This window comes from Serinus canaria, chromosome 5 (genome assembly GCF_022539315.1).
Source record: "Serinus canaria isolate serCan28SL12 chromosome 5, serCan2020, whole genome shotgun sequence".
Lineage (NCBI taxonomy): Eukaryota > Metazoa > Chordata > Aves > Passeriformes > Fringillidae > Serinus > Serinus canaria.
The window spans coordinates 2,307,238-2,330,551 of NC_066319.1; the positions used below are offsets into that span (position 1 = coordinate 2,307,238).

Sequence of the window (23,314 nt, forward strand, 5' to 3'; positions counted from 1 at the left end):
CATCATAGAACTCCATTGTGTACATTAGAGGAAAAAAGCTTGGCAAGATACATTAAAGATTTTTTGCTAAAGAGATACAAATATTTTGCAAGGGCAAAGGGCGCTGAGGCAGGCTGTACTTACTTCCAGAGAAAAGTAGGCAGTATGACAAAGAAACAGTAATATTTCTTTATCTTCCTTTTCACACTTCATCATCTATGAAAGACTGTCTTTTCCAACCTGCTGAACTGATTTAAGCCACCCCAACTCTAAATTAACTTTTACTTAAAAGTCACTCTACGACATGCTAATCTAAGAAGTTATCTGTGCTTATGGTTTCAGCCCAGTTCTACAGAAGGCCAGTCCTGCTATTTATAAATGGGATTTTGCTTGTTCTCTAAAGTTCTTACACAAATCTCACGGCTCGAAAGAGAAGGAGTGGTTGGGTAAGAAGACGAAGGATTGAAGCAACTGCTTTATAGCACAATATGAAACTTGACACTGTTTTCTGCTGCCAGTATGATTCCCAAGTGAGATGGATAAATTGTGGTCAAGACCTGGACAGGTTAACTAGTGGTCATCAGTGCTGGTGGTACCTTTATATACAAAAAAAAAAAAAAAAAAAAAGGATACTATTGGACAGGGCATTTGAAATTTAATACCAGACATGAAACAAGACATCTGTTGGACTCTCATTTGTTTCTCTTTGAATGGGCTTTAATTGAAAGCTCAGTGAAAAATGCAGGTTACATTCTTAGTGTTATCAATAGTTTGTAACAGCGACAACATCAGAACAGTGATGCTTCTAATATTTATACATTTTCTAGTTGGAGATGTCTAAGAGCAATACATTATCAGATATATATATACACACAATTTCAAGCAATTAAAAGTAAATAATAAACCCCTCCTCCCAAAACCCTGAAATAATATATTTCCTTACACTAATAATGTCTTTTTCACATATACTTGACAAAGAGTCTTTTTTAAGTTACTTATCTTAAGAGAAATCTGTTAATGGAGATCCTGGACCAGCCCCATTAGAAGTTCAGTTTTAAGTTTATACAGCTTGCTAGCCACATAACCAGTGTGGCTTTACATTGTAAACAAATCCCAAATGTCTACAATGGTTGAAATTAGTTTTGTGTAAAAGAGATCTATGCATCTCATGATAGATTAAATTTAAACCAATACATTAAAAATAGAGAGAGAGAGAAGGAGAGAGCTAATTGACAAACAAAACAGTTTTAAGGGTTCAGTTATGCAATTCTTTAAAAACCAAGTTAACTTAACAGTAAGATTCTTATTTTTTTGTACAGAGAGGCTCTGGTTCATCTGGCTTTAGCTGCTCTAGAAAGACAACCTTTAAAAAAAGGTTTGACTCGTGAAATTTCAAAAGCAGAGCTCCCGACTCTAAAAGGCTGCCCTTGGGCAGGACAAAGGTTACCAGAAGTGTCTCAGGTGACTGTTCCTTCATCTTGTGAGAAAAGCTGTACTAGCATTCAGAAGCCTCAGCATAGGCAGGGGTGATGTAAGTGTAGAGCTGACCTTCAACAGGGAGGAATCATCCTACCCACTGCAGGAATTAAAAAGGTACAGCAATTTGTACCTGGAAAAGTTCAAGTGAAAATAACACAAAGAAGCTGGAGACGGACATGAAAGCTGAGCACAGTTTAGAGCAATCTTCAAACTGTGCAGGTCTTGCCTACTTTTGTACAAAACCACAAGTAAAAATCTCTTGAACTTATTGACTAGGAACCTGTGCAGCTCCAAATGGAAGGGCAGGCTGAGCAGAATCCTACGTTTTAGTTAACTTGTGTCAGATAGGATGCGAAGGCAGCTGCAGCTCTCTGACAGAGGTGATCGAGGATGGCTGAGAAAGTTTGCAGTAGCTTATAATGTCCCATCTGGTTTTTTTCACTTGTTTGAACTGTCTAAAGGGCCAACTGCAGTTTAGTCATGTTCCTCTGGTGCATGTTGTGATGACGAACTAATTCATCAGACCTGGCAAATTTTTTTTGACAGCTGGGCCACCGGCAACTGAAAGGCTTTTCACCTGTCAACAAAACACCCTGTTATTAGCTGAGCACACAGCTCATCTGAGACACTGCTATTTGTTTTCTTCCTGGGGGACTGTGAGGAGCTGGCAGAGCCCTTGTCAGAAGGAAAGGCACCCTGGGCTGTCCTGAGAGGGCGTGGGAGTGCCCCCAGCTCCTGCTCACACCAGCTCTCGGTGCCTTCCTACCTCTGCCTCAGCTGATGTTTACCAACAGCCTTTCCAGGTGATGCAGAGCACTTTGCAGTGGTTCATTCCTGAGGACAGGCCCTTGCTGAGCACCGTGCTGCCATGATTGTGCTGCTCTTAGCTCTCAAATGACCAAGGTTCAAAGTCAGCCTGGCATCCGCACAGGCTTCAGTCACACCTCGGGCGGTGGTGCAGACACACTGTTAGTCACCGTGGAAACTGCCAGGGACTTTCTAGAGCTTGACCTCCAGTCAAAGGGAGTTTTTCCCAGCTAATTCAACGAGTTTTGGCTGAAGTTCTTTGAAACTGGTGAGTGTAAGTGAATATGGTAGAAGCAACAGGGTTCAGCGTGGAGTCTGCTGAGCCAGACTCAAAGTTTTCCACCCCTAGCTAAATAAAGTGGATTCACATCTGTGAGAGATGTCAAATGCTCAAAATAGCACTTTTCTAACATTTTCATGATATTCACTACAAATAACTCCAAGCAAAGCACATTCAAATTTAACAAGAAATGCCACCACTTTTGAACTGTTTCACCTGGTCTCTTGATTTCCTACAATGTGTAAGAGGAATTTCAGGCTGTGTTTGTGATGCTGCAGGAATGCTGATGGAATTCTTTCATTAGCTCAGAGCAGAGCCAAGTGACTCAAGCTTTTTCTTTATTTTTTTTTCCCTCAAAATAAATGCAATATTTTAAAGTATGTTGAGCTCTGGGGCTGGGCTCCTCAGTGCTGCCTACACACCTCATGCTCTCTAACACACTCCAGACACGCTGGGGTGGTACAATCTCACCCAGGCATCTTCTCTTCTTATTTACCTCACACTCTGGGCATTTCACAGACCTGATCCAAATTCAGACAAAAGGAGATTTACATAAATGTGTATTTCTGTTTGCAAACTCCCACATGAGGTATTTAAGTTGAAAGGGAATTCCTAAAATCTACTTTATCTGCTTAGCATAGATGCTGGCAAAAGCATCAACTGTCTCCCACAAGTGCATAAAACAGTGGGGGAAATGGTGCAGATATCAGGGATCACATTTCCATTGCTAAACCTGTCTGTGGATGGATAAAACTTCCTTTGATTATTATTTTCTTTTTGCTTTCAACAGCAAAGATTGCTGTCACAGTGAAATTGCTTGTGAAGAAAAAAATCCCTGCATCCTAACAAATGGTTTGGTAGCTGACTAAAATTAGGATAGAATTGCATGGAAGCCACCTTTGCTTTGCTTTCCTTCCTCAGTGTGGAGCAAGTTAACTTGAGCTGGGTGCTTTGTCACATCATTCAGAGGCTATGAGGAAGAAATAGGAGTGAAGCTGCAGGGCAAGGTGGGGATGAAAAATCCCCACCCGCCACTGGTGCTCATCCCCCTCAGGAGCTGACACATCCAAAATTCTTGTCAGGAGTGGCTCCATAACACCAGGCCAGATGCTGTGCCAGTGGCAGGCAGCAAAGCCACGGCAAGGATTGTGGGGCTCAGATCCCACAGGGAGCTGGGACAGGGACAGGAGTTCCACTAGCACCCAAGAGAGCAAGTTCTTCACTGTAGCTAATCTGGGCTATAAAAAATGTCTGGAGTCATGCAAGTCCTGAATTAGCAGATCAGTTAGCAGTGAAATGTGATGGGGAATGCAGTTCATCCCAGCTTGCCAGCGTGTTACCACCACTTGCCATTTTGTCTCTCCCAGAACATTACCTCTTGCTGGTTAAGAAAACATCTCTCTTCATGGAAATGCACAGAGACCCAGGCCCTGCAGCTCAACAGGACCATGGGGACACCCCAGGAGCACAGCCTTTGCCATTTGCAGATTGCAAGTGTAGACATGGCCATTGGGTGAAGCATTTATTTGGCCAGAGCCACAGAAAATGCCACTGTTCTCAGGTGAATCATTTCCTTTATTAAAATTTCTCTTTTATTTTTGGAAGTCTGAAATGTGTGTTTTTTATGGTCCAGAAGAGAAAAAAGAATTCTTAGCAGGGAGAAAAAGATTTTCAGGCTCCTTGTCCATCTGTACAGAGACTGAATTTAAAAGGTTAACACCAGTATGGAAAACGCCGTGACATCCAACAACATGCCAAAGTGCTTGCTAAACAATTACTTGGTAAAAACACTGCATACATAGCAGAAGGAACAGCAGATGTCAGAACACAGGACTAATTCTAAAACTTTAAACTGAAATACAGAGCTTGCTGCTGTTGCTCCTTAATGGTGTTTACATTTATGTGAGGGCAGAGCAGACTGAAATGGCCTCCCTGTTTTCCCCCCTGTATTTAGATGAAATACTCTGGTTTCTACCCCCCCAAAAAAAAAAAAAAAAAAAAAAAAAATTAAAAGGTCCTTGAAAATTTGAGTAAGCTTTTACTTTAGTGTCTGTCAGTGTGAGTTTGCAAAAGGCACTGCTTTTATCTGCTGGAGAGATTAGAGCACAAGCAGCCACAGCAAGAGCTTTGCTGTGCTATCCTGCATTAGGCTCAGCTGACTCTGGGAGAAGCATGAGCAGCACGAATGCTTTAGATTACAGACCTTTGGCTAAAGCTAGAATTAAAATTTCTATCTTGTAGGGCTCTTTCAGTAAAGGCAGTAGATCAACTTGACATTTGTGGGCTGAGACCATGATGCTCATTTCATAATAGCTGACAAAATTTATTTTGCCGAGCTGAGATTTTTTTAAACAGGAAGGAAGAAAGCATAGTTTCTAAAATCACCTAAATCCCTTTGTGAAAAGTGACTATCACACTTGGGGAAAGCAGCCACACTGAAAAATCAGCCCACTGAAATTCTTTCTGCTGTTTGGAATATTTAAATCTTGGTTAAGACACTTTCTAACCGAGTAATTCACAACAACATTGATTTAAAATTTAAAAACAAAAAAAGAAATATAAATGTGAAGAAAAGTTTACGCACTTGTTTTACCTGTATGAGTCCTGGTATGAGTCTTCAGATGATCAGATCTGGAGAACTTTCTCTGACAGGTTTTACACTGAAAGGGCTTCACACCTAAGAGACAAAAAAAAAAATCTATTCTTATGTCCTAATATTTCTGGACGGGTGAATGAAATCAGATATTTCTGGAGTTTCAAAAGCCTGGATATTTTTTGGTCTCCTTTGGTTTGGTTTTTTTGCTTTTCTTTTTTTTTTTTTTTTTTGTTCTAGTTCCTGTAACTGCTCCTCCCATCCCTGTGCCTACACATCACAGCAAGTTAGTCATTAATGAGGCCACCACCCTTTGTAACCTCCTCTCCCAGTGCCTGGGTCTGAAGCATCTGAACAGCTCCACCATAAACAAACCCCCACTTCAATCATCTGCAAACATTGTTAATCCAGACCCTAAAGTTTGGCACGAGGGCATCCTGCAGGAACAAAGAGGACATAAGAAAAACCAAGGTGCAGAAATCTATTTTCATGTGCTCCCAATAGGTTTAACTTACTTCACACTACTCATTGACAGCTGGCATATATGTGTTGGGCAAAGTTTACACATTGGCAAATTTTTCTTGCAGAACTGTTTAGTTTTAAGCACAATATTTTCTTAAATTTGGCATAGAGTACAGAGCAAACAGTTTCATAATGAAAGTTGTTCCAAAAGATGCTGTCAGGATGTAAAAGTCACCTGAACAACCACAGTAGTGCAAAAAGGCCAGTTAAAAAATTAACTTCAAGAATTTGGTGTGATGAGCAGACAACACCAGAAAAGCAGAAATTTGAGGAGTATAATTTCAGGATGACAACTCCTGTCTACAGATGAGCCCTAATTGCAGGCAGGTCTTGTCCACAAACCTGTGTGTCGTCTTTGGTGCCTTTTGAGTTGGTCTGAACGAGAAAATCTTCGTTCACAGTCTTTAAAATCACACTGGTAAGGCTTCTCACCTGGAGAGGAAAAACAGTGTGTTGGAAAATGTGGCAAAGTGGGGGAGCACCTCAAGCTGAACCAGAAGATGAAATGTGCTGCTCTGAAAGACTTCTCTGCAGTCTGAAGCAGTCTAGTGACACACCAGGACTGATTTGTCATAAAGCCATTCAGCTCTGTTGGAAAGGCTGGCAAAATTCTACTGCATTGACACTGGTACTGAATCTGCTCACTCTAAGGAAATTAGAGGTTAAAGCTGCAAAAAATTTCCAGTTGAGTGAATTTTTAATTTTTTTTTCTGCTGGAAAAAAATAGGAATGTCTTGGTTTATATTTCCCTAAAATCCCCATTAAACCCTTTCAGTAACACCTGTCTCAGCAGTACATAATTCATACAGAGGAACAACTCACAGTTGAACTAAATTTGGTTTAAAGCAAAAACTAAATAATTTCTATCCACACAGGTGACAGTTTTCAACACATTACTTGGAACAAAACTGAGCAAAAAAATCAGCTTCAGAAAAAAGACACATTCTTCCCCAAAACACAAATTTCTTCCATAAAGTGCCATTAAATAGAATTTCTCACGTGGCTGCACAGCTCCCACAGGCAAAGCCATGAATTCTTGCAAAACCTCATGTAAATATAAACTCTTCCCCTCCTGCCATGCAGTACAGCAGAGATCCTCAGGGTGGGATTTCTCTGGGATTGAAAGTAAGATCCTGAGTTTTTTAGGAAAAGAAATCCCCATAAGCCAGCGTCTCAAATGGACTCAATGGATATTGAAATGGATTTCAATGCAAAGGAATGCACATAAACATGCAAAAAGAAATGCAGCAACTGAGGAGTCTGAGGAAAGAGGGAAATACTGCCAGCAGAGTACAGGGGTGGTGAAATTTGGGCAAGTTCAGCCAAAACAATCCTTATACTGTCACAGGAGGAGCTCCATGATCTTCCAGGTCTGACTTACTCCTAACCTAAGGTCCCTTTGCACAACCCTGGAATCCTGCTGAAGCCTCAGCCATTTATTACATTTAATAAATGTCTTAATAAATCTAAATTCCATTGAATGGCATTCCTGCCCACAGAAATTCTGGTTCCAGAGGCACAGCACAGAGCCTCAGCAGGAGCAGGAGCTGCAGAGCTGGGAGGATGCTGGGCTCTGTCTGGGAGCTCTGCAAGATTAAAAGAGTAAAAAAGAGTAAAAGCCTGGTGCTAGCAAGAACAGATGAGAAAAGGAGGCTGATTCTGAAACCAGAGCCTGCAAGAGGGAATGACAATCCAAAGGCTGGTCTCTACATCCTTCACCAATTTAAACCCCTGTTCTTAAATAAGAGGCAGCAGCTCTGCCTGCTGTGGGAAGCTGAGATGCAAACCAAAGGTCCTGTGGGACCTTTTCCAACAGGAAAACACCACCTGGAGTGGGCAGAGGGGCTGGTTTCTCTCTGTTCCATTTTAACCTCCATTGCAGGTGTCTGCATGTCTGATTCTATGGTGAGGACATTAATTCTGCTTGCACTGATATTTTGAGACACCAGAGCAAAGCAGTTCAGTTTAAAGCAGATGCCTTTTGACCCAGGTGACAGAGAACAAGCAGCATATTAAGGAGAGAGTTCCAGATTCATCCTTGTGCAGCTAAAATAAAAATTTTACAAAAGCAACTAAATCTGCAAGAACAAGCTGACTTCCTGTGGCAGTCACCCCAAGGAGTTTGCTGATTCTCCAACCTAGGTGTGGACAATTTCTGTGTCTGCTGGCCTTAATTTATTAGCATAGGAGATTAAAGCTGCCACAGGTGTTTGAAATAGTTCCACACACTTTGACCACAAGGACTCCCAGGGGCGTGCCTGCTTTTCAGAAAGCACTTACTTCCAAGGAATTCAGCCCTTTGGCAGATTTAAGAGGGGGAATGTCAGCAGAGCAGAATGCAGTGACAGGATGATTGTCTGCTAATTGCAATATAAACTTAGAAGATGGCTAAGGAGGCATTGGAATAAAGCAGCATGGAGGGTCTGATGGCATGCACATGAAAGTATTTCTTTAAATACTTTGGAAAATAATCTTGCTTAAATTAAAGTCAGATTTAACCCATGCAGATATTAAAGGAAGCAATCTAAAATGTTTACATAGGGATATGATGACACTGGGAAGAAAACAAAAAGCAAATAAACAAAAAGAGGCACAACATTAGACAGAAACCCTAATTTCCCTTTCCTTCTACATCTTCTGTGTCAGCTGCCAAAGCTGACTGCCACATAAATTTCCTCAGACAGAACAACAGAGACATCCCAGATGAGAAAAAGTCTGTGAGTCCCCCTTGAAATTCCCACAGTGAGAGTGTCTCATTTCCCCAGCCCTACCAAAGCCTCTCCAGTAAAAGGCTAAAGTCTCTTTGTGCATGAAAATGTCCAGTGATGCTGTCACCTGCTCTGTGAACACACACAGACCCAAAACAAAGCAGGAGATGCAGATGGAGCTTCACCAGCCCTTCTGCCTGAGACATGATTGCTTACACCACTGACAGAGGCATGCAAAAGAAAGGGCAAAATGAAATAATAAAGATGAGATAGGATAGAGGGAATGGCATGTCTTGAATATTTAGGAAAACCATTTTTAAAAGAAAAGATCAAGAATTGTAAAACAAGAGTGAATCTGCCTTTGAATATTGCAATAAATGTTTCTAATAAAACAGATTTTTGTCAAAAGCACTTAACTTAAACTGAGGGAAGTGTGCATGTTTTCTCTGGAGCAAATTCATTTGCTCAGGTGCATGGGAAAGCAGAAAATTCTACTGCTGTGGCTGTTGCACAAAATATTCACAGTCACTGCTTTAATTAAGGACTTCTGCAAGAGTAAAAGCCTGGTGCTAACAAGAACAGATGAGAAAAGGAGACTGATTCTGAAACCAGAGCCTGCAAGTGGGAATGACAATCCAAAGGCTGGTCTATACATCCTTCACCAATTTAAACCCCTGTTCTTAAATGACTGTACCCACTTAATCAAACTAGTCCCATGATCACAACTTTGCCTTGCTAATGCTACATTTTTATTTAATGTCATTTCATTTGCTTTAGCAAATTATCACACCAAATGCATGTTGATTTATTTACTAGGGAGCCTTTACAGTTTACATTTTCTGTCATCTTCACACCATTGCTCAGCTGGGACGTGTCAGTACTATTCTGAAATTAGTCTTGTATTTTAGATTCCCTAAGCACTTTTTATTTTATGCTGCAGAAATATCAGCCTGAAAGGATACAGCTTGACACCCAACCATAAAGGACAACCTTCCTGATCTACAGATCCTCACACTCCATTGCAGACCATACCTGCAGCTGACAGCATTACCTATTTAGGCTAAAGAACATCCCTGGCAAACAGGCAGAGGATTTTCTCTGTGCAAACCTGCTCAGCTTTGTGTTGGGATAAATCCAGTTTTCCCAAAGAGTGGCACTGAACCCAAAGGGTCTCTGGCAAGAATGCTGATGCTTCCACCAGAAGTGAAATTTATGGAGGTCTAGACATCAATTTGTTTCTGCAAGGAAGTGCCTGAAGCCTGCCATGGAATGACAACTCACATTATTTGCTGCAAAGTTGAAAAGTTAGATGTATTTCTGCATTTCCTTCCAGAGGCCTATCTGCTGCAGCAAAATACACCAAGATAAGAAAAAAGCTTTTTTGGCTGTACATGTTTCAATGAAGGCATTGTTAAGAAGAGATAAGCAGCCTCAGAGGGTACAAAGTGTTAACATATTTTCAACTGAGGCTATTTGAAACATTGGTAAAAACTGATTACAGAATCCAACTTTGTGTTTCAGGGCCTTGCTGGGTTTTGCAATACAGCAACTGGGAAAGAAGGATGGAAGATCTGATGAGCCAGTGCTTTGTATGTATCTATTATAGAAATAAAAAATATCATCTAGAGCCAAGAGTATCCTGCAAAGATACAATCTGGTTTAATATCATATATATGTAACAGCTTGTTTTCAAATCATGTGTTCATCATTTAAAAATTACCAAAATCTTTGACCTAGCACTACACTCCAAACCCATAAGTGAGTCCAGAACACCTTTACAGGAAGATTCATATTTTTGTTTGATTGATTAGGAGAGGTGTGACAAACACAACCACATTATTTTTGGAGGAAACTGGTTCCCAATTTTGCTTGTGACATGCAGGAGAAAGAAGTCAGGGTTAAACAAACACATGAAGTTGGAAAGGAAATGGATCTGCATCACAGCAGTGGGTTTGGCTGCCCAGGACTCCTGAAGAGCATGGCACTGGAAAACCTTGATGGCCACCAAGTCCAGACCATCCACCCATCCAGCAGCCAGGAAAATATGGTAACTGGGAAGTTACCCCCTCCAGATGCTCCCACACTTCCCCAAATACTCCCAAAATCAGGACTGGCCACAGGAGGAGACAGGAATGAACATCATTTTCTATGCCTCTACAGCAGCTTGGAGTTTGGTAAGTAGAATTCCCAGACCATAATAATATATATGTACTCTATATATACTATATATATTCGACTATATATAAGTAGAATTACCAGCCCATAATAATAGGAAATGTCCAGTACCCATTCAACAGGCTGAGGACAAAACCCTGCCAGATGATAAAGGGAAAAACTCTTTTCTGATCCTAAATCTGAACTCCTCAGCCAGGCAAGCAGCCCCAGAAATTTTCATTCCAGCAGTGCAGCATCCCTTGCTTCCTCTCTCCAGCTGCAACCAGCCTGGAAACTTCACACAGCAATGCTGGCAGCAGCAAACACAAGCTTTGGGAAACAAGCTGGCCTCTCATGGAAAGAAACTTCCAGAGGTTTGAGAAATAAATAATTTTTGCTGTCAGCATATCAAAATGTGTGTGCAGAAGGATCTGTGCCCACCTGTACAGAAAAGGTGTTGGAAGGAAAAAAAGTGGTTTTCCTCTACCCAGTTCCACTGCAGCATGAAGCAGAAGAGAGGCCCCAAAGACAATGGGACCCCTCTAACCCTCCTCTGGGGGGTTAGACAGACACAGGCCTATCCCCCATGTCTTTTGGGGGTTTCCTGACTTTACAGGCCTAAATTATATATGATACAATATTAAAAATCTTCTCCAGCTAAGGAAAATCATATGTAAGCTGAAGCCCTTGTGATTGACCCAGAAATAACACTGGGAAAGCCAAGCAACTAAATGGAATAAAATACAGGACCAGAGCAAACAAATAATGAGTGCTAAAGCACAGAGTAAATCAATTTAGGAACTAGGGAAATTGTGATAATGAGAAAAAATTCAGAACTGTTTAGGCTTAATAGAGAAAAATACTGAATTTAATGGCCTTCAAAAGATTTCCAAATGTTCTTGCTTCCAATTTATTTATAGAAAATAGAATAGCATTTCTGTAGACCTTCCCTTCTAAAGAGGAGTTTGCATTTACAGTCTAAAGTATCTTAAATTTTTGATTTCAGCAGCTCTGAAGACAGCTGTCTCAATATTTTCTGACTTGCCCATTCATTAATTAAAAGTGCTTCGTGTGCATTTCTCACAGTTGACACAATGAACTGACTGAATGGTCTCCAAAAGGAGAAGATTGCAACTGTCCTGAGATGTTAGGCAGTCTGCTAGGTCACCCAGCATGGGCTGCCCTCCTGCTCTCCTTCATCCCTTTGCTCTTCCATCACACCAATGGTTAACTCAACATCCACATTTATAGATTACATCCACAGACTTCCAGGTAAGCACAGAAAGAACTTTCTAAATAAAAATATGACAGGCAATCAAAAAAAATTAAAACTCATAAGGAACATATCTAAAGATATATCATAATTTTACACATCCAACACCATCAATCTCCCAAAAGGGGAAATAACTCTGCCTACTCTTTGGCAAAGGTACAGCAGAGTATTTGATTTCTACATTTTGAGGTCTTATTTCCTGAACTCAGAGAGAATCCAGACATTATCCTACAAATGACTGGCTTCAGGCTCAATCCTTCATGGAAAGATCCCATAGCAGGGAACCTGCTTGCCAATCCCTGCCTACACCTCCAACCAGAAAAGGTTTCCACAGGAGAGCCAGAGGATGCTGAATGTACAGGCTCCCCTTGCAGAGGGAAATTCTTCATAATTAACATTAGATGAGATTTGGAGTGAGATTCAATGGTCCCAAGTGAGGGGGGAAAGAAGAAAAAAAAAATTAAAAGAGAAAACAACTCACAGCCTTGTAACAGTAGGAGAGGGAGGGAGGTGATCTGCTTGCTGTGTGTTTTTCTTAGCTAGATCCAGAGAGCCTTCAGCTCCAAGAGAGGGATGGCCAGGTGACAAAAAGTTGTGGCCAGGTGACAAAGAGGGATGGCCAGGTGACAAAGAGGGATGGCCAGGTGACAAAGAGGGGTTGCCCAGCTGACAGAGCACACGCTCACTGACCACAGTCTCAAGGACACAGTCTCAAGCTACAGCAAGGAAGGTACAGGTTGGATATTAAGAAGAAATTTTTCACCGAAAGAATAATAAAGTACTGGAGTGCTCTTCCCAGAGAGGTGGTAGAGTCACCATCTCTGGATGTGTTTAAAAAAATACTGGACATGGCACTTGGTGCTATAGTCTAGCTGAGGTGTTAGGGCACAGCTTGGACTTGATCCTAGAGGTCTCTTCCAACCTCATCATTCTGGGATTCTGGGATTCTGGGATTCTGCAATCTGACAGATTCTCGCGCTCCCTGACCTGGCAGCACATTCCTTGCCCCTTGTGCCATCTCAAACTCCCCCTGTCCCCTCTGCTGTGCAGTGATTTATACCTACCAGTGTGCTTTCTGCTGTGCATCTGCAAGTGGGACAGCTTGAAGTATCTCTTGTTGCAGCCAGGGTAGGCACACATGAAGGGACGCTTCTCGTTGGTCTCGCTGGCCGACCGCACGATGGTGGGAGCCACGCCGGGCACACGCCGGACATCCTGCAGAGACAGAGACCTGCTGAGGCCACCTGGGTGTCCTCAGCTCTGACTTCACACACTCAGGTCACTCCCCAGCACCTCCCCAGGACAAAGAGATGCTTGGATGGATTGTGCTGTAAACGGGAAATTTTGCTTCATTCTATGTCAGCGACTTTAGTGCCCCTTAGTTGGTTCTTTGCAGAGCGTTAAAATTATCTGAAGGTGAAGCACAGTGAGCTCTGCTCAGTGAATTCTCTCACCAGTGTTTGTATGAGACATTGAATGGCCCACACTGACCTCATGTATAACCACACAGTCCTGGCAGAACTCCCATTGCCACAGAAAATAGATTTAAGTTTATACCAGGGTGAGAGGAAAGAGCATGAGCCAAACGAGTATTGTCCTTTTTATTTGAAATACTCATATCAAGCTAAAGGACAAGGAAATGGATGTCTTAGATTAACACAAACTGATTAACAACAAAACAAAAACAACTGTCTAGGTGGAGCTGGTGAATAGTTCAGCCTTAATGCATTTTGGCCACTGTCACAATGTTCCATCAAAGATGATCTCCTCCTTCTGGGATAATTAACTTCCTTAAACAATGTCGACCATTTACTTTTATTCACCCAACAAAAGCCTGTTTCTGAGAGCTTGCCACTGAATAATGACTTGCTAAACTACACAGAAAAGGATAAGGAGAAAAGATGCTATCTAAAAACACCGATGTACCTTGACAACCCAGAGCAACACAGAAGAGACAGATACTCTGTAATGACTTTGCCATCAGTTTTAACAAGGTATATCTTTTACAGGGGTATTTAATAATGATATGACTGTCTCAGAAAGGGAGGAAATGAACTCCCATGAATGGTAAGTTCCTCCCAAATATTCACTAATTACTTAGTTATTAGGAAACAATCACATATTTAGTTTTAAGGAAATCCATTTGAATTAGTGAAGTTTGAGAAACACGTAGAAGCAAAATGTCATCTGACACTTTCATATATGTAGTTATCAGAGATAGTCCTATAGATATAGATTAGATATGTGTTCATATTAGCTATAACCACAGAGGTTATATCACTCATGGCCAGAGTGGTTGGAGCTGGAAGCTGGAAACTGGATCACTCATTTTGGACCATCCTGAGAAGCTGGAAAGGTGAGTAAGCACAGAAAGGAATACTGCCTTGCAGACATATTTCAGAATAAAAGATGAGCAATTTTAAATGACTGTGTCAGGAAGAAGTCTTATGTTAGAGTGCAATGGCTTCAGTGAGGTGGGGACACTTACAGAAAGCATCTCTTGACAAGGTGGGGAAGCCACAAACCAAGGATGGGTTCACAAACACCAGTGAAGCAGTGAGTGAACACTATAAACAGGCTGCAGTTTTGCTTCCCTGTGAAGAATGCCCCACAATACTCACTTGTATGCCTCTGAAGACCCCATGGGTGTGTATTCTGTACTGGGCCCCACAGCTGTACAACATGGGAGCACTGTGGTTCTCATTTTCATAGCCTGCTGTGTGTCTGTAAGTAAAGAGGGGAATAACAAAAAAGATCACATATTTTCCAGTACACAGCTCCATGTGAGAGGTTTCCATCCTTAAGTCAGTATGGAACATATGCAGAGTTTGCTTTTGCAGCCGTGATATCCAAGTTCAAGTGAAATTCACCAAAGGAAACCTGCTCTGCCTTCATTCCCATGGATCTGCTCCCACTGGCACAGTGCACTGACTCCATACATACATCTATTAGCATCCATGAAGGAATCCAGGGGAAAAAGAAAAAACCAAAAAAAGAAATTGTCATGGTTTCAACTCTGATGTATTTCCACAAAGATCTTAGGTAAGAGGGAAAAATTCACATAGCAGCACAACGGTGTCATGTGCACATGTTCACGTTATTTATCAGTCAAACGTGGGGCTGCCTATTGCTAATATCTTTTGGAATGAGCAAAATGCCTCAAGTTTCACATTAAGTGCAGTGGATTTTTGTCAGCACCTCATGACTCAGATATTACCTGATACTACCAAGCAAGTGATGACATTTATAAGAATAGCAGTCATGTACTCATAAACAGAGATTACAAATCAGTGTCTAAACTATTTATCCTACGTATCAGCTTGCAGGATATGCTACAAATTAACCCTTTATAAAAATAAAATTATAAAATAAAAAAAAAAACAGCCTATCCGCACTAGGTATAAATTTTCAGAACAAATTTAAGAATTTGCAAATTTTGGTGTGTTTTGGGGCTGTCACAACTATACGTTTTGTCTAATTATTTTCTTTAAAATCCTGAATGTTGGAGCACATGCTGTGTCTCCTGTTTGCAGCCTTCCTAATGTCAGAACCACATAAATAAATTTTAGGTTCAATTTTTGAAGGAGCATGTTACATTATCACTTGTGGAAGTACACATTGGCAATGGCAAGTGTACATGTTTTGCACAGCACCAGAAATTAGAAAGCCCAGAACAAAACCCCAGGGCACACAGCTAGGGACAGAGATGGATATGTAGGATGTTATCCCAGCCTTTGCCAAATGCTTGCAATAGCAATTTGAAGGGGTCCCTCAGGTCCAGACTCTCATTTCACTGGTCCTTCCTTTCCCTTCACTCAAAGTTCATGTGCAGAGTAGAATTACAAGGAAGTTTTAAACCTCTTAAGTGATTTGCAGAGCAGGCAGTGGAGCTGGAATGCAGGAGGTGTCCAAAGGGTTCGTGAGCCTGGCCAGAGGAGGGGAGCAGTGTCTGAGAGCAGCTCTGCCTGCCCAGGGTGGGCTGCCCTCCTCACCCCTGGCACGACTGCCAGGCTGCTCCCTGCCAGAGGTATTCTCTGAGGTCAGATCTTCCACTGCTCTGCAGAGCTCATTTCAAACCCTGGTTCCACCTGCCCCTTCAAATCAAAGGCCACACCTTTTGGGAAGGTATGCTCTGCTTAATGCAATTTTAATTCAGTTTTAAGGTGATTATAATGAAATAAGTTATGGGGGGTGACAAGAAAGGATCTCTGTTCTGTAGTAATATCTGTAATTAATCCTGTAATAATAGATAAAGAAGATACCATCAGCTGATTTAAATGGATTAAACTATGCTGTAGATATGCACCATGTCCAAATAAATGGGGTCTCCTCTCTGCCTAGAGCCCACAAGTGGCCTTTTGCAGCCTAATTCAAGTAATAAATTACCATTTGCTGTCACCATTTGATCAGCACAGATTCCCCACCAACATCAAATTTTCCTCTCTGTTTAAAGGCAGCAAGTCTGTACAAGTAAAAAAAAAAAATAAATGAATAAAATAAAATTAAAAAAAAAAAAAAGCTGGGGAGAGGGGTGTTGAAATCCCCCAAGCCATGGTGGTACCCACAATGATCACAAATCACACAGTGCATTTTGAAACTGGAATGGAATGGAATGGAATGGAATGGAATGGAATGGAATGGAATGGAATGGAATGGAATGGAATGGAATGGAATGGGAGCCACCATTGATAAGGAGGAAGCTCTGCAGCAGAAGCTGTTGCTGACCTGCAGCACAGCAGTAAATCAAGGGTAAATGTGAACTTCAGCACTGGTCACCCTGAGTGTAACCTCCCCTTCACGCCTGTCCTGACAACCTTAAACACCACAATAAACAACAGACACAAAGGCTGATAAGAATTCCCAGGACAGAAACTCTGTAAGAAGAAGCAGGAATATGTAGTAAAACCTTGTACCATAAAACACAGCCCCACTTTCCCTCCAAATTCCCATGGTTTTCATCTTTCAGTGATAGCATTTTTTGTAAGGACCAGCCAGTTCTGAAATAATTCCTCCCAGGAAGAAGAGGCAGAACAAAGGCCCTGTCTGTGCCCTAAGGAATGGCTCCATGAATGAGAGGTATCCTCCAGGTGATCTCCATCTCAGTTTTTACTGCACAGTTGGGAGCCTTCCTCCACAACTAGCCTTTTACACATTTCCTCCCCTTATTTCTAGTTATACCTCACTAAAACTGCACATACAAGAATTCATGAAGATTAAAACCTGCTTTCTGAGCCCCTTGACCTGTAATACACTAAGTCCTTAACCAGCTCCTTAGGAGAGATGCTTTAATAACGAGGAGCCCTATTTCCCATTTTACTTTGGGCACATTTCCATCAGCATTGGCTGGTACTCAGCATGGCCATATGGCTGCTGACAGCAAAATGGATCATGAGAGATTTCTTGGTTAAAACACTGTTTATTCATTATGGAGTGCTGTGGAATAATCTGACCTTTGGGGAGATAGAAATTAACAGGTGGATATTCCTTCCAGTCAGTGAAGGAGGAGTTTTCACAAACTGCCCCTGCTCTGATGCTCTCTTGAAGTTCAGCCCTCACTCTGCATCCTCATGGGGAAATAGAATTCTTTCCCTTCCAGCCTCTTTACTCCATGCTTTAGGCATGATTTATGCCACAAAGTGTACATCACAGTTGGCACAGTTGGCTTGTTTCATATGGCTGCAGTTTATATCCTACAATAAAGGCAGGGATGGAAGAACAGATACAAATCTAGATCCATTATTAAACTCAAACCCCTGCTTTATTGCATGCAGGAGACAATGCAATGCCACATACAAGTGACTGGTGAATTTATACCTGCAGTACATTAATTAAATGGAAATCTCCAGAGGGTAGCACAGTCCTTAACTTTCATCTTTTCTAGTCAGGCACTCTGTTTTAAAGCAGGCAAAGAGACAATGCCTTATCTGCTCAGCTGAGTTGACCAAAGAAGAAAAAAAAGCCAGAAAATGTCCCCAGAAAGGCCCAGAGCCACACTTAGGAGAGACACTGGGCTGATCCCTCTGCAGGTCCTAAAAGGACTCAAAACTAAGCAGGACCAGATGCAGCCAAACTGCCCTGCCAGGATACAACACAAATTTTTGTTTGAGCAAGGACTGAAGGATTTGGCCTCACAGTCCAGCTCTGCCATTATTTGTAAACATACAACTCCCTTTAACTTCAGTCAGAACTGTTCAAAGCCAGAAATGGACTGTAAATATTTAGAGTTTGGGTTAGCTGGTGAAAAAAGGACTCCGTGTATTTTGTTCTTTGGATCTAGACAGCCAGAGCTGGAAACACAGCCATGAAATGTAATTCTAGATAACTGGGAAACAAAGGCTGATACTTGCAAAGGAAGAGCTCTGTGCTGTGGAGTACTTAGAAGCACTTGCATTTACCATTAGCCCAGCAAATCCTTAACACTCGCAGAGTAGCTCTTTTAAAATGATTAATCTCAGAGCTGTACAGATTGTACAGAGATTTATAAAAATGAAGGGTTTACAGATGAGAATGTGTGATGAAAAACAGAGCAGCTTTAGAGAGTTGTATCAATCTAAGTGGTTATAAAAAAAAAACTCATAAAAGATGACATTCTAATCTGAATATTTCAGAAAAATAATCAAGCTGCAATTTCTCTCTCACACCATTTTTACTTTGTAAAACTGAAATTGCTTGTCTAATGTATAAAGCAGCTACAACTTAATCTGAAGAGTTAAGCTTTTTATTATTATTTCATAAACCAAAAAAGGGAAGCTTTAGGACACACTGAGGAGAGCTAGAAAATTTCAGATGAAACGTGAATACACATTGATTCATGAGATTCAGACTTGGAAGAATTAAAAAAAAGCCAGAAAGCAAGATTACATAAAACAGGCACCACATTAAGCTTCAATTTAATTGTGTTTCCCTGCAGGAACAGGAATTTTAGGGTTTAGAAACAGAGCCAAAAATGAGGCAAAGTGAGGGTGTGGGCTAGTCCCGTTGATAACAGAACATAAGGGAAGAGAAGTAGAGTTAATTCCCTCTGCTAAAATATTTACCATCCTAGCACCCTGGGAAAAACATGTATGGAGAGAGAAAAAGATCCTGATTAGTTATATAGAAGATCCTGTTTCGGCCTGGTTTTTGTCTGATGCTATTATGGAGGGTGGAGTATAAAGCTGTATTTTTATCTGCCCTTTCCAAGGCAAAGGAATATTAAAAAATGGAGTTTCACAGATTTGAGCCCTTCTGCCATCCTCAGTGGGAGAATCAGCTGGCTAATGAAAGGAAGGCTCTAAATTTTCAGGGGATCTTTGTGTTTCTGACCTGACTAGTCTTTCTTTGCTTTGGGATTTTTTTACCATAGACCCTTCCCTTCAGAACAAGACTGGTGGGAAAGGATAAATTCCATAGTAGAGACTGGAGGTTATTGCTCATTTTCAGCTTGATTGCAGAACTGAACCCAAGTTTCACATCTCCAAATATTACTAATAATACCACCAAAGCTAAACAGAAAAGCCTTTACAAACCACTACTAAACAAGAAAGGTTTTCCTTGCCTTGCTTAAGATATGGTTTTAACAGTGTTCTACAGAGATCATATCCAATATTCCTTACAGTGAGCTTGAGAAAACAGCAATAAATACCAATTTCCATGAAACATGCTGAGCATTTAACATCCAAGCAAAACCAAAAGAGGAAAACCAAAATGATGTCTGGTTCTATGCCTGATTTCAGATGGCTGTTAGAAATATGGATCAAAGCTTTTTACAGAGAAAATTACACGGAGTCTTGCTGTTGGGAACAAAGCCACACTTCTTGTCTACCACGCTGTATCTCTTCCTGCTTGGTTTCAGATATTTCCATGTCACTTTTACACTTAACTCATCAAAATATAAAGGAGGGGTTTATAGCCCTGAGTTCTTCCTCTAGAACTGCAATGGAAGTAAGCAGTGCTTTTCATATTGGACAAATTAAAAAGCAACACAAAACTATGAAGGAGAAACCAACGACAAAAGTGTCCACTAATGTGGAACATTAATTTTGAGATGTCTGGGACCCACTGGCTTCCCTGCAACAGAATAAATCTGGTCCCAGCTGCTCCAAACAAAATACCACAAAGGAGGAACAAATCATCAGCAAACAGCCTGGGGAGATAAAATCCAGTCCCACAGTGAGGTTCACTGCCTTAACAGTGAAGCTTTCCTTTCAGATTCTAGAAGCTGCCAGTCTGTGAGGCAGCTTGCAGACAAGCCAGCCCTCCCTCTGGTCCACCCAAGGTTCAGAAGGTGACAGAGGGATGCCTGGACAAACAAGAAACACAGTTAACACACACAAGCTCACAAAGCACTCCTCCTCCCTCACATGAGTTGTGAGAACGACTTGAGCTCAATCAGAGAGCAATCAATTTGGGATTCATGACCCAAGTGGAAATCTAAAATGCAGATTCAGGTCACTTGGACTGTATGGTTGCAGTAGTGGGTTGTCTTCTTCTCAAGGGGCAGCTCTTGGCAGAGGGAAGGTCATCTTGGGCCATCAGACATCCTTTTGGTTTCTCAGTGAGTAGGAACCCCCAGAACCCATGGCTGCAGCCTTTTCTATCTGCTTCCCTTTTGGCACCACTCTCCCCTTCCCCTGCCAGTCCATCACAGTGCTGTACTCTGGCAGAAAACATCTCAGCTCACTTCAGATGTCTCTCTTCACCATCCAGCAATGGCTGGCCAGGATCTCTGTTCCACACCTTTCACTGCCCACCTCTGCCTTTCTCTCAGGCTGTGCCTTCCACAAGTTCCTGATGCTTACCCCTACTGAAAGCACTCAGACCAAACTCCACTGACACAGAGAAACTTCTTGCTTTCACTTCCAATATCCAACATTAAAACATCCATGAATGAAAAAGCATTCAGGAAAAATAGTCTCCCATGGCCTTAAAGCAGGCTCTGAGCAGATGAAATCATTCAAGAGTTCAGATGCCAGGCTCTTGCTGCTGCTGCTGACACACAAGTTCATAAGCTTGCAGCTCAACAGGAATGATTTTCACAATCAGCTTTGGCCACCTGACAGCATTCTGTGCCCAGTTTCAAACTCTTCCTCTGGGCTGAGGGGATTCTGGAGCTGATCACTCAAATACTGGCTCTTTACAAGAGCTAGAACCAGGATGCTCTCAGATAAACTGCTGGACAACTTCAGCACAGGAACTGCCAGCTAACTCCACCTAACCTGCCCTGCAAAAGCTTCATTTCAGTCTGTTCAACTTATGCTGAACAGGAACCCAGAAAAGCAAGCTACTGACCTGGTCTGCTGTCAAGTATAAAGTGTGTGACCCATAAGCTTTATATAACTGTAGAGCTCTCTAACTATTTGCAGAACTTACTGGCAACATTTTCTTCCTTCTTAGAATGTGCAAAAGCCTCACTGAAGCCAGGAAGAAGTGCTGGGGAGAACTGAAGGCAAGGAGCTAAACAGGACTGTCATCGTTGGACAGAATCTAGAAGCTCCATATTTCAGCAGGAAGATTGACTCCAAAATTCTTAAATTACAACTAGGAGATTGAGAAAAGCATCTGAAACACAAAACGCCTGGGAATCACTTATGAACAGTTCATATATTTTAAAGATGTAAATCATGGGAAGAATACCTTATGTTCATGGCAACTGAGATTGGAGGTACTGTGTATTGTAACTCTCAGCCAGAAAAGACAGATAACTATTTTGGCTCATATTACCAGTGATGAGGCTATGTCTAGCACTGATTTTCCACAGATTCTACAATCTTGGCCTATACCAAAACTTTCAGCTTTGTTTTACCATAGATCATTCATCTTGATTCTTTCCCCCTTTTCATGCATCCTAGGTCACATACTTTACACTGCTAACAGTCTGACTCCTGGACAAGTAAGAAGCCATTTATTTTGTTCAGTACTCCTTTAATATTTCTATTGTGACTTTTTTTTTTTTTCACTGAGTTCCCCAAAGAATAACCTCTTCCTTGCTTTAATAACTTGGACCTCGGTCAAGGTTGATGTGTTTCTCCATTTTGCAGGATATTTTCTTCAGAAGAGACAAAACAGTGTCTAATATTGCAATGACTGATCTTTAAAGGGTACAGTTTCAAGAGGAAATCAAAAAGACTTATGAAAGAAAAGTAGGAAATAGCCTTTAAAAAGAGGGGATAGGCAGCAAAGACAGTGAACTGTGCACAACTGTAGGATTTTGGGATCTTCTCTAACCAGAAAAAAAAACCTCCTTGATGGATTTCTTCAGGCTCAGCTCCCTTGCTCACTTCAATACATATAGTTTACTACACTACTCCCTCTAACCTTCAAACACCATTGGTTTATGAGCTACAAGGAGACCCATCATATTTTTTTTCCTTTATCGCAGTACAGCAGCGTACACAAAGTCCATCTTGGACAAGACTTTCACATCCATGGACAACTGCATGAAAGCACAGATCTGTGCAGGCTTTTATCAGCCTCTCCTGCTGCTCCCTTGAGACTGCACACGCTTGGACATGGAGAACATCCCAATACCTGCCTTCAGCGGGGGAGTTTGCAGAGCCGGTTATCTCCTCAGAGCAGTGAATTATCTGCTCTGAGCAGAGTGGCTTTCCTTTGGCTAACATCAAAAGGTTCTTCTGCCGCTCACTGCAGCCACCGCGGACGCCCCGAGGTGAGGATGCGGCAGCGCTCCAGCCCCGCTGCTCCCTCTCCTGCCCCCGGCTTAATCGGGGATCCCCGGCCCCGGCAGACCCGGAGGAGGCAGCGGGCACGCTGGGTGTGGGGATGGAGGCAGCGGCCCCGGAGCGCTGCCCGCCACCCCGGCGGGGCCCCGCGGCGCCTCGGAGCCTTCCTGGCCGGCCGGCCGCAGGAAGCGCCGCGGGGGAGGCGGGCCGGAGCCTCTTCCCGGCAGGTGGGAGGGCGACAATGGCCGGGAGGAAGGAAGCCGGGAGGCGGCCGGGCCGGGACACAGGACGCAGGGCCTGGCGAAGGCAGGGAAGGGGAAAAGGGATGGTAGGAAGGGCGACAGCTCGAGGAGCAGAGCGCGAAGTGGTCACGGCTGCCCCTGCGGGAGGGGCCCGGGCACCGGGAGTGGGCACTGCCCAGCCCTGCCCTGCCCCGCCCGGTGCCACCGGAGCCCGACACACCCAGAGCTGGACTCCGCGGGCACTGCCCAGCCCTGCCCTGCCCCGCCCGGTGCCACCGGAGCCCGACACACCCAGAGCTGCGGGCACTGCCAGCCAACAGCCCGAGCCTCTGCTCAGGCTGGGGCGAGGATCATCAGAAATACGACAAGCTACAGCCAGGAGATGAGCTGCTCTCAGGACCGGACAGTATTTTTTTCGCACAATTTTTCGAATTCAAAATTCAAGATAAAGTTAGCTCAGCAATGCAGCTTCACTAGGGCAGCAGGTTAGAAGAGAACAAAGCTCCTTACCCTTTCAGTGTGGATCCCAGGTTCATTTGATTCCATGTCATGCATTCAAGCTGTGAGGTCATCTGATATAAATTGTCACTGTTGTGAAAAGATGTAGAGTTAGGAC

The 23,314-nt window shown here is 42.5% G+C and overlaps 1 protein-coding gene across 7 annotated transcripts in view; it reads right to left on the reverse strand.

The window, feature by feature from the left end:
- Positions 1-549: 549 nt before the first annotated feature.
- WT1 (WT1 transcription factor) overlaps positions 550-23,314 on the reverse strand; it is a 33,298-nt gene continuing 10,533 nt past the window's right edge. For 2 of the 7 annotated variants that reach the window (XM_050975221.1, XM_009097052.4), the window contains 6 exons: positions 23,209-23,286; positions 14,417-14,519; positions 12,860-13,010; positions 6,003-6,092; positions 5,130-5,222; positions 1,868-2,035 (listed from right to left, as the gene is read on the reverse strand). In XM_050975221.1, the coding sequence (XP_050831178.1) occupies positions 1,914-2,035; positions 5,130-5,222; positions 6,003-6,092; positions 12,860-13,010; positions 14,417-14,519; positions 23,209-23,286 (637 nt within the window). In that variant the 3' untranslated portion in view covers positions 1,868-1,913. Of the gene's footprint in view, positions 576-1,867; positions 2,036-5,129; positions 5,223-6,002; positions 6,093-12,859; positions 13,011-14,416; positions 14,520-23,208; positions 23,287-23,314 lie in introns of those variants that run through there. The other 5 variants (XM_050975218.1, XM_050975217.1, XM_009097053.4 and 2 more) reach the window with 5 other exon arrangements.